General features: G+C 40.0%; 1 protein-coding gene across 1 annotated transcript in view; it reads left to right on the plus strand.

Moving 5' to 3' along the window:
- Positions 1-12,184, plus strand: part of CCDC88C (coiled-coil domain containing 88C) — a 95,513-nt gene that overhangs the window by 51,144 nt on the left and 32,185 nt on the right. Inside the window, 4 exon segments of the mRNA XM_066321920.1 lie at positions 201-282; positions 756-914; positions 7,139-7,285; positions 9,611-9,755. Of these exon segments, the coding sequence (XP_066178017.1) occupies positions 201-282; positions 756-914; positions 7,139-7,285; positions 9,611-9,755 (533 nt within the window).

The following is a 12,184-nucleotide window of genomic DNA, read 5'->3' on the forward strand; positions in this document are numbered from 1 at the left end:
CATAGGAACATAGTATAAAAACAGAGTTGCAAACTTGGATCCATGTTATGTGTATAGTATCATGAGAAAATGATGAAGCTGTCATAACAAAGAATATGCTGGGAGGTTTTTCTCTTTCTTTACAGATTCCTGGCAGTGTCCAGATAATCAATATTGTTGAAAGAAAAAAAATTACTGAGATTTTTTTTTATCCTTTCCAGGGAAGAGAAGTCTGAGCAGCTTGCAGATTCTAAACATGAAGTTGAGCAGCTCACCCTAGAGCTGCAAAAAATAAAGCAAGAGGTGAGATGGGGTTGTTTTACTGTGACAATCTTCCCTATTTTAAAAAAAGTCCTGTTTCAGCATGAGGCTAAAATCACTACCATGCCTGTTTTATAATGAAGAAATGAACTTAGTCCAGCAGGCTGTTTAAGGATTATGGTTGTGGCATAGCATTGCAATGTTCAGAGCAGCAATCAACTGTTGAGAGCAGTCTAATCTGTTCAGCTTGCAAATAGCCTAGTAGTGCATGAAGCACTCCTAGGATTTTACACTTATACAGCATCAGGCATTAGTAATGTCAGAGGTCCAACAGGCTGAAGAACCTCTCAGTCCTTTAGAGAATTTACTGGCTTCCAGGAGAATTCTTACTCCTTAACCAGGGGAATGCTATTTGTCTGTGCTTACAATCAGTAAGTAAGTACAAAAAAAAGAGACAGTTTAAAGTACATGCTTAAAAGTATTAATTTAGATTTTCTCCTGCTTATCCCTCACAGAACATGCACCTTTCCTCGGATGCTCGCTCTGCCCGAGCGTACAGAGATGAGCTCGATGCTCTGAGGGAGAGGGCAAACCGCGTGGAGAGGCTCGAGATGGAGCTGGTTCGGTGCAAGGAGAAGCTTCATGATGTGGAGTTTTACAAAGCTCGCATGGAGGCAAGTGAAAATTAGAACAGTTTGCTGAGTAATCCTTAATGTTTGGCTTTTGTTGTGTTACTAGTTCATATGTCATTTGTCATTGAGCTGACCGTAGCAGAACATCAGAGCAAATAGAAGTTTCATAATGTACATCATAGCTATTGACTGAGCATAATTAAAACTTCTTTCAGTAGAGGAAGTACTTGGTGCCCACATAATAAATGCCCAATACTTTTAAAGAACTCTGCTTAGTTCAGCATTATGTGGCTAAACAGGACAGATCTTTTCAGGATGATTTTTCTAGAGTCCAGATCTTTAGTTTATAGGGTAAATTCCCTCTGTTCCAGAGTTGTTCCTTGGACCAACATTTTAAATATCGTCTATAAATTAGTTAAGTGAATGGGTGTTTTTCCTTAGCGTTTTGTAGCAGATGCAACTGTTGTTAAAATGCCATTTTTAAGGATGACCTCAGATGACAAATTCTAGCCACCCCTTTTTGCAACTCTTACTTGTAGCAGAAAGGAGAAAAAAATTGGATCCTCCTCAGTGTCATGAGTGCACTATGTCAGTGAGAAGTGTGTGGCTTTGTTCCAGTAGTAATGTCAGTTACTCAGCTTAGTCACCTACAGCTATGCCCATCCTGGAATTATTAATTGAATTAGGTTGCAAAAGACTTTAGAGATTGTCTGGCCAAACTCACTGGCCCAGCATGGCTGATGTTAAATTTAGGTGGGACTGCGCCTGCTTTCTGTTCTTTCAGTTCTTTGAGGAACTCACACCAAAACTCCCAGTAATCCACATATGTAACACTTCAGCTGAAGTCAAATATCCAGACTGCTGAAAAATGGAGGTTCAGTAATTAACAGCCTCACTATAATTGGATAAAATCCCAAGTTTGAGGTAGAAGAGTGATGTTGCCAGGCCTCTGGCTGAGAGCACAGACCTTATTTTCTGCTCTATAAACTCTACTTTGTAGGTGATTTTTTTCCCCTTCTTTAACCTAAGGGGGAAGCTAGCTGCTGCTTCTTATGAATAGGTTTGCTAAAATGGATGGTTATTAAATGTAGCAATAGATTACAAAAGCCTATCTTGCCTCTTGGTAATTACCGGTTTGCTTTAGGAAGTACAAAGCTCTGCCTCTCTCTATTTTCCTCCCTCAAGGTGGCAAATCAGTTGTGTTCTACCTTGGCACACTGGCTATGAGTGAGCTATTCTGGTGTTCCCCTTCTGACTGTGCACTGGGGGTGCCTGGCTTTACCTGCTGCTCAGATAATTTACCTGGAGTTCGGAGAGGAGTTTCTGTCTCCCCATCATCTGAGATCAAGGGGGTAGCCTCCTTGCTTGTCCCAGAGCCAGCAGTTTCCTGCACTGCTAATCGTGATTAACACAGCATTCAGTTAAGAGACCTTCATGCCAGTTTAAAATTCCTTCTAATTCTCCTCTCTCTCTTCCACCCTGTCAGTTTTTGGTGAAACTGTGGAAGTCAGAGATGAGTGCTGGCTCTCCATGGATGCCTCCTGGTAATGTGTTATCTGTCATGGTTAAACCCCAGCCAGCAGCCAAGCCCCTCACAGCCACTCACTCACACCCCACCAGTGAGATCAGAGAGTGAATTGGAAGGGTAAAAGCTGGAAAACTTGTGGGTTGAGATAAAGACAGTTTAATAGGGAAAGCAAAAGCCACATGCACAAGCAAGGCACACCAAGGAGCTAATTCAATGCTTCCTATGGGGAGGCAGGTGTTAAGCCATCTCTAGGAGAGCAAAGCCCCATCATGTGTCATGGTGACTTGGAAAGTGAAACACCATCATTCTAAATGTTCTCCCTTCCGTCTTCTGCTCCCCACATTATATACTGAGCATGATGCCATGTAGTCTGGAATACCCTTTGGTCAGTTTGGATCACCTGTCCTGGCTGTGTCTCCTCCCACCTTCCCATGCACCCCCAACTTCTTTGCCAGTCTGGCAGCACAGAAAGCAGAAAACACCTTGACTCCATATGAACCCTACTCAGCAGTAATAAAAACATCTCTGTATTATCAACACTGTGTTCAGCCAAATCCAAAACACAGCCCCATACCAGCCATTACTAGCACAAATACAGTAGTGGGACCAGGAATATTTCTCATCCATCTGGCATGTGTCCAGTTTGGAGCCATAGTGTGGCCTTTAGCAAAAGTCACTATTGTAGGAGGTGAGCTTTTCTGATGGACAAGAGGATTGCACAGCTGTCTGCAGGGTGAATAGAATAGAATAGAATAGACAGCGAGTTTCACATTCTCACCACTCCCTCTCCCATTATTGATGACGTTTTGGCTCAGCCATGGATTGACAGCATTGAGCTGCAGGCAAACTCCATTGGTCTCAGACTGGTGCATTCAGAGGATTCCACAGGGCCCTATGCTCTGTTTTTATGGTCACAGTAGCACAAAGGCTGTGCATACTAGCCAGTATCCAACTTCCCATGGAGCCTCAGTTTTCTGTTAGATCTGGCTCGAGTCCTCTGCCCCTCTGAAAGAAGAATTAATGTCTGGGGACAGTACATTCTCTGCTTAGGTTTGTTCAGGGATGTAACATGGTAGAGATTTTTACCTCTAGACAGTACAGTGCTTATTCATTTCATGGCATTTCTAGTTGCCAGTGGCTTGCTAAGCTCTAACCCTTAAGACCTGAACAAATCATCCAGAGCATGCAGTGAAAATGTAGGTGTGTTCAGCATCAGCCACTTTTCCATGGTAATGTGATATCTAAAGGCTCATAGGGTCTTGACAGGGTTGTTAATAAGCAGTGCCAGATTGGCAGGTGAGAAAAAGAAGAGGATTTAATGTTGTGCATCAATGCAGAAAGCTATTAAATGAGCTCTTAAAATCTTTTCCTTCCTGGTATTGCAGGAGTGCAAAAAGTTTAAATCTGTATGTCCATGTAACACGTTTAGGGCTTGTGTGGTGTTTTCCTTCTCTGTATGTCTTGACAAGTTCTTCAGGTGTGACATTTTAGTTGAACTATCGTTCAAGGAGCATGAATATCCTCTGGAGCCTTCCTGCTGGGGTGGCTTAATGAGGTTACAACTGTGATTGTGAGAGAGCAGCTCAGTGCAGAGCTTCTTCCACAGAGGTGCTTGTCTGCAGTGCAAAGCTCCCTTCCAGGATTCATCTCCACTGAACCTTTTGCTGTTCCAGAGATTATTTTCTAAGGCCAAGGAGTACACTTTGCCCGGTTTTTCTCCTTCTCACCGTAATCAAATTTCTATGCAGGATGATGGGAGGAATATTTTGTCAATTAAATAAAAATAAAAGCAAAAACATCTCTTGTATGGTGTTGTATGAGTGTTCAGTGTTTGATTGTCACAAGATGTTAACTGTATTATGGCTCAGTAGCAAGAACTTCTGAACTGCCTGAATGCAAGGGTTTGAACTGGGGTCTGGATGCATGTGCAAATTCTCTCTTTTCAGATTTAAACAATCTCATTGCTACTTTAGTTTCTGAGAATGTTTCCCAGTGGCAACACACCCAGATTGTGCAACCACTTATCCCCAGAGCTAATTGTAACTATCTGAATGCACAGTGTGGATTCTTAAAGCTATTTCAAGTTACAGTTGATAAGGGCGTCAAACCACAATACGTAATTCGTTCTAGAAACTGCAAAAGCTGATTATAGTCAGTGTATTACACAAAAAAAAATCTACAGCCAACTGTTTTTGTTCTTGATTTTAAAATAAACTTATCAAATAATGTTGATGAATTTGTTAATTCAATTAAAAATGAACTGGAATTCCAGTGGAAGCTGCACCACCCCATGATCACCACCTGCTGACTGTCTAACAAGTGTGATCTGTAGCCAGATAGATTTTTAGGTCAGCTGTGTTATTCCAGCAACTTCTGGGAGATGTTAGTGCTGACACATTTTAGTTAGGATGGCTTTGATTCCCAGGCCTAGAGATGTAACACTACAAAGCTCCCATGGACTAATTATTTAAATTATATGAACTTTTCAATATTAAGACAACCTCAGATCATGGTGATCTGAGAGTGAGCAATGTCTACATCATCACAGCAGGCATTTACACCTGGTTATTAATTTAATATTTCATCAGAACTACTTTGAACTGGCATGACTGCCCATCCTGGGCACTCAATGGAAAGTGCTTCAGTTTTCCATATACTGCAGCTCCCACTGGCATGTGGTTTGTACCAGAGCCTGCATTTGTGTATGTACTTGGCACATAGTTTGACTCTTGATGAGACACTAAAATAACTAGTTTTTGCTGGGTAGGCAGTTTTAAGGATAGTTATGAGGTCATGTCTTTGAGGTCAGACACCACTTTAGTTCTTAGGGCTGTGGTCCAGATTGAATGTGGTGATCTAGCAAGGTAAACTCGTGGCACATTGCTGTTTCATTACAGATATTCTGGCAGCTTCCATAACACCCAGCAGTTTTTATGCCATGTCCTGCTTCTGGTCTGTCATCTGTTTAGTGTCAGCCTTTTAAGTTTGTCCACCCAGAAGTGACCCTGTTAGATCAGACTTGGCCCAAAATGCAGGTTCTGTAACCTTAGTGTTTCAGTATTATTGTTATTTTAGTTACTTGCATACTCAGACATTGTAATTGAAAATTAACCTCTTCACAAACACTGACATACTTGTCCTTTTAAAGCTACTGTAGTAGGGAAATTTTTTCTCTCATGATTTGCAAGTTGGTAGCTGACCCACTGGGAGATCAAGGGCAGTATGGTTCTGCATAAGGTGGACTTCCCATTATACCATATACAGTAAAGCTGCAACAAACAGCTATGACTATGAAAGGCTTTAAAATTATGGGTCCCTGTAGTATCAAAAGGCAGGGGGGAGTGGTTGTCATCAGACACTCTTTCTTAACTCATTCTTTACATCTATCTTTTTTTTCTTCTTTTTCTTTTTTTTTTTTCTTTGTTTACTTTTTAAATAAGTGAGCCATATAAGGCGGCTTAAGACTGATTCCACCCCAAAAAATGAGAAGGTAGTTGCTGATTAAGCTGTGAGAGTGATTTGCTCATGCCTGGTGATCTTTCAGGAATCTTCTTGGTTTGGATGTTTGTGGTCTGAGACCAGACATGAACACTGTGTCAGCAGAGACATCACATTTGAATTCTGTTATTCAGGAATAAACTTGTCCTGTTTGCACATTTTCTGGTTTTGCATATTTCATTAGAACAGCAGAAGGGATGGGGGAGAGAAGGGAGGAAATTGGAGAATGACAAAGTTTCTATAGAGAATCAATCTGCTTCTTGCCCAGTTGTAACTCATCTGGGGAAAATTCCTTACTGTATCCATTTAATCCTTGAAGTGCCAAAGCATTCCTGCCGTAGAACATTTGTCTTGGACTCACGACTTACGGCAGCATCAATAAAAGTAAAAGCTAGCAGTAAGGTATTATAGCTTAAAATGAGACATATTTGATAAATGTGTTTAAAACATGACCAATGTTTCATGGCCAGATTTCATGCTTTGCATATTTCATGTTTCCAGAATAAGATACTTGAATGCACAGAGTTTCATTTGTTATTTGCAAGGAACAGTTGCAATGCACTATAATTAACCCATTTCTAATGCTGTGGCTACAGCAAATTAATAAATTAAACTTCTACTCAGTAAAACCAGATCCAAAAGCTCTAATGAGTAAGTGATGTGGCTTGTGCAGTTCATGCTCATGTGTTGACTGGGGAAGTTGCAGGGAGTGTTAAGTATAAAACAACTTCTGCTGTTCAAGTGAATTAAAATTCTGTTCATGAGAGAGAGAGAGAAACTTTATTAAACAGACATTTTCACATGAGTGTACTGAAACAGGAATGTGGATCTTGAATGTATTCATGGATACTGTTCCCATCTCTTGAAAGTACATAATCTATTTTGAACCTGGGAATGGTCTATGATGAATTGGCAAAGGAATTGGTATTATAACAATGGAATTGGAATTGAACAGTTGCTCTTCCGTGTGCATCTCTTGATCTAGCTTCATATAAAGCAAAAGAAATTCCATTAAGCTTGTAAAATTCATTAAAAAACCCTAAAAAATATTAGATTTACTTGCATAATGACTTAAAGGTAATGAAATGTAGTATCATCTCTCATTAAAATACTAGGTAAAAGTCTTTCTATGAAACAAACATGTTTCATTTCCTTCTTGTTTTTTGCAATGTCATTTGATGAAATTCACTTGGTCTCTGAAAAGTCAGTAAGAAATTAACATTGTTACTTTTTTCCCTAGGAATTAAGAGAGGATAACATTGTATTAATTGAAACAAAGGCCATGCTAGAAGAACAGCTAACTATGGCAAGAGCTCGTGGTGATAAGCTGCATGAATTAGAGAAGGAAAATTTGCAGTTGAAATCCAAACTTCATGATGTGGAGCTGGTATGCACTTCATTTTTCGTTATGCTGATTTTTTCACTTTCATTTTTATACTTGCATTACAAAGTCAAGTCACAGAAAGTAGTGGAGACAGGCAAATCGATGGTGCTTTTTGAAGAGGGTTTTTAGATTGATCTTTCTGTACATGAATTCTTGAAATAGTGTAGATATGGCCAGTGTACTTTGTATGAGACTGAGTTTTATTTTATGCAGAAGGTATATCACAATTTTAAAATACAGACTGCTTTCATACATTTTGTTAATGGGGATACTAAAATCTGTTTAAGTAGAAATCTTAGATGTAGGAAATTAAATCTACTCTAGTAAATAGTCTGTCTTTTTGGAAACAAAATCCCCAGCCATTACATAATCTTTAAGAATCTATTACCACTGTAAAAGACACAAAATTCAAAAATTTCTTTATGTGTAAATCAGAGATACGGTTTATTGCTTCATAATAAGGAAAGGTAGTAAGTGGGAGACTATTGTCTACAAACAAAAACAACACTGAACTTCATAAACCCACTAGAAATAATAAATACTCATATTTTACTTAACAGTCCTCCTCTTATCCCACCATGATTTGAATCTTTGTGGGTTTATCTGTACAGGGTTTTCAACAGGTTCTGTTGGAAATAAAAACGTGGAGGATGCTGTATGGGATGACTGAATCTCGATGTACATCAGTGACAAGGGGTGGGACGTCCCTCAGGGAGCCATATTGGCACCAGTGTTACTTAATATCTTCATTTATGACATTGTCAAAGGGGTCAAGTGCATGGTCACTGGATTGGCAGGTAGCACCAAGCAGAGTGGTGTGGTTGACACACCTGAAGGATGGGCTGGCCATCCGTGGGGACCTGGACAAGCTCGAGCAGTGGGCCCATGGGAATCTCATGTGGCTGAACAAGTGCAAGGTGTTGCACGTGGGTCAGGGCAACTGCTGGTATCAGCACAGGCAGGGGGTGAACAGATCAGAGCAGCCCTGCTGGGAGGGACTTTGGGGTGCAAATGTGCACTGGCAGTGTGCACTCACAGCCCAGAGAGCCAAATGTGTCCTGGGCTGCATCCAGAGCAGTGTGGGCAGGAGGGCAAGGGAGGGGATTCTAACCCTCCACTTCCCTCTGGTGAGACCCCACCTGGAGTGCTGCATCCAGCTGCAGGGTCCTCGGCACAGGAAGGACATGGACCTATTGGAGTGAGTCCAGGGGAGTGTCTCTGTAATGATCAGAGGGATGGGGCACCTCTCCTGTGAGCAAAGGCTGAGAGAATTGGGATTTCCCAGCCTGGAGAAGAGGGGGGTACAGGGTGACCTCATTGCTGCCTTGCAGTATCTGGAAGGAGCCTAAAAGAAAGATGATGAGAGACATTTTACAAGGGCACATAGTGATAGGATAAGAGGGAATGGCTTTAAACTAAAAGAGAGTAGTTTAGATTAGATAGTAAGAAGAAATTTTTACTGTGAGGGTGTTGAGGCACTGAAAGAGGTTTCCCAGATAAGTTGTTGGGTGCCTCGTCCCTAGAACTGTTCAAGGCCAGGTTGGACAGGGCTCTGAGCAATGTGGTCTAGTGGGAAGTGTCCCTTCCCATGGCAAGAACTGCATAATCTTCAGTGTCCCTTCAATCCCAAACTATTCTATGATTCTGTGATTCGGGGTATTATAAAGGTCCTGTCATGCTCAGCTTTTCCCAAGTTCCTGGAAATTTTGCATGCTTTTCTGGGTGACTTGATGAATTTTTGGGTTATGGTTTCTAAAAAGTTGAGAACCAGAGGCAGCATTTTAGTTCCCACAAAAGCAAATGGCTCAAATAGTCACAAGTAGCAACAACAGATTCATTCTCCAGATCTGTTTTCAGGAGTTAGAATTCTAGTTGTGGGACAGATGTTACTTGCTGATCCATATGACTCTGTCCAAGTTCGATGACATGAGTTGAAGCTGCAGAATTCAAGGTTCTGTCTGAAATATTTCCAGTGTATCAGAGAGCATGATGCTACATGTTTTTGAAGAACTTAGTTCTGGAGATTTAGCTCTTGAATCCAGTCTGCCATACTTGTAGTGGCCCTGTCATCCTCCAGTCTTGCTGCCATCCCCTTCTCTCCAAGTGTCATGGACCAGAGCTGGTGCTGAACAGGGCCAGCTGGGCTTTGCTTTCTGTGGCTTATATCGGTAGCCCACAGCAAACATTTAATGCTAAAGATGTATTTCATTACAAACCCACAATGTTTAAGGAGTTTCCTCTACCCTCAGCATACACTGTGGTTGTAGCAGCTCAGCCTAGAACGTTACAGATGAGCTGAACATGCTTTCATTCATGTGTCGTGCACAGGACCGGGACACAGACAAGAAGAGAATTGAAGAGCTGATGGAGGAGAACATGGTCCTGGAGATTGCACAGAAACAGAGCATGAACGAGTCTGCACACCTAGGCTGGGAACTAGAACAACTGTCTAAAAGCACTGATCTTGCAGACAGTGAGTACCAGCTGGGGTGGCTATGGTGTCTGTGGTCTGTTTCAGAATAAACTGGTTGACCGAGATGGGAACAGAAGTTGAATCCAAGATTGGAAAGCTTCAGCCACTTGACTTTGACCTTGATTTTTTTTTTTAACTTTTAAAGTGTATTCCTCTTCCTTTCACTTTCCTTTGAAAGCATCATAAATTTTGCTTTCATTTTGTTCATCACTGAGAGAGTGACTTTTAAGTATCACACTTCAATGAATTTTTTTTTTAAAGAAAGCTTTGTAAATGACACAGCAGAAATGTCACATTGAATATTTCTAACTGAATGGTTGGGTGGAGTCTGTCATCTTTAGTAGAGTTAATACAGACAATTAACTGGTTTTAAGTCCCAGGAAGTAATGTATGCTGAAGTCATTATTTTTACTAGATACTGAAAAATGTGTGCAGTTAAAATAACTGCCTGATTTTTTTTTTCGTGGAGTGGTTGATTTGATTTCCGTAACTATCACAAACATAACAAATTCTTTCATCGCTGGATGGGTTTTATCATTGGTTTCTATGTTGAACATTTATTCTGTCTATGATACCAGCCTAAATAACAATTCCAAGTGGAACTTTGGAAATATAAGCTATATCCTCTAATTCGACATGCAGCTTTTATTGAGCATTCACCTTATTTTGCTAAGACTTGCATGTTTGGCTTTGTGTACTAGGAACAGTTGAACTTGAAGACAAAGGAATAAATTAGAGTAAGCAGATGTTAAGTTTTCAGTGAAACTCTGGAATAGCTTTGTTTTGTAAAACAGCTTTGTGTGTGGCTGACACCAATTCTGAAATCTTCTTGCTCTCTAGGATCTGAGTGCTCTTCACTAAGATTAATGGCTAGGTAATTGTTACTTCTAAATAATAATCTTGAAAAGCAGGTTATGTTAGCCTGAGAAATGAATGTCACTCTATTACTCCTCCTGTGTAATCAAGGATATTGCTTATTGGGTTAGTGGGGGGAAAACGTGGTTCTCTCAAAACTTAGACATTTTCATCAACAGTATTTCAAGAAAATGTAAAAATACCTGAATTTTATGGCCTGTTTAAAATACTAAGTTTTGTTCCCTTCCTGATTTGTTTTCACTGTTGATGTAATAGAAGGAAGAATGCTGGTTACCTCTTATATACTAAGTGCTACATAACTTTCAAAATTTGCTTGAGTGATGTATCACTGCCCTGATGTTAAGCATTTTAGCACTGGAGCTTCAGAAACCCTCTGATTAACCAAAGAAAAGGAATGAGGAACTGAGAACATCCACAGACTTGTATTCATAGGAAAATAAAACTATGAAGGACGGATTTTTTTATTTTTAAAGAATATTTAACTTTAGAATTTGTTTCATGGAAGTGCTGTTCTGATTTTACAATAATTCTGTAAGAAGTTTTATTTCAATCCATGTTGTTGTTCTGAATACAGCTTGTTTGTACAAATAGTCAGACTGCATAAACTCTTTTGGAAAAATCTCCCATTCCTGGACATCAAGTTGAGTCTGCAAGGGTGGCAGATAGAAGATTTTACCAGCTAGTTTGGTAAATTTTATTTAAGAATAATTTTAAAAATAAGCATGGGAAAAAGTAATCTAGGTGGGCTTCACTTCAGAACAGATCTCAACTGGAGTATTTGGTTAATGTTAACTATTTGAGTCTTCACTTGACCAAAGCTCTCCACGTGATGCTCCATAAAAGAGACAAACAGGATTTTACTGATGTCAGAAAGTTCCCAACTTAAAGTACTCAGGGTGCTGTAGTGCTTATTTAGAAGGAGTTATTAATTTTCTTAGATTTAAGGACAGCGTTAAAGTCAATTTCATATGAAATGTGGTTTTGAGGTAATGGGTAGCAATTACTTCATGTGAACAAGAAGGTTGCTCTTGTAATTATTCAAATGCTGTGCAGAGAAATTAACAGAGCAGTGAGGCTTGGGTGATGGATTTTGAGGCTGAGAGCTAGTGAGACTTTTGATCTACAAGCATTGAGTAAAATAACATCTCTTTTGTAAAACTTGAATAAATTTTGTTAGTTCTGAGATTTCAACTTCAGGCACTTCTCAGATCAGCATTCTGATGCGTGTCCTGTGCCTGGTACCTAGTAGTAGATTATTCTCTGTGATTCAGCATGCTCTTGTGATGAAGAAGCTGTGAAGATAAGCACTGGATTCTCTTTTGTAAGAATTTTTTCCGTTATTAAATGTGATTGAATACCTGGGTTTTCACGAGCTCTTGGAAGTGCACCACTTTGCTGTTTTAGCAAACACTTAGCAGAGGTTTACTTTTTGCCTCAGTTTATTTCCTCTGATGGAAGTATGAAACAGTGTTAAAGTATGTTTTGTTACTAACATTAGATGCACTCTCAACACGACTAAGGCAAATTTAAGAAGAGTTAAGTAAGCAACTTCT

Source organism: Sylvia atricapilla, chromosome 6 (assembly GCF_009819655.1).
Source record: "Sylvia atricapilla isolate bSylAtr1 chromosome 6, bSylAtr1.pri, whole genome shotgun sequence".
NCBI classification, from domain to species: Eukaryota; Metazoa; Chordata; class Aves; order Passeriformes; family Sylviidae; genus Sylvia; species Sylvia atricapilla.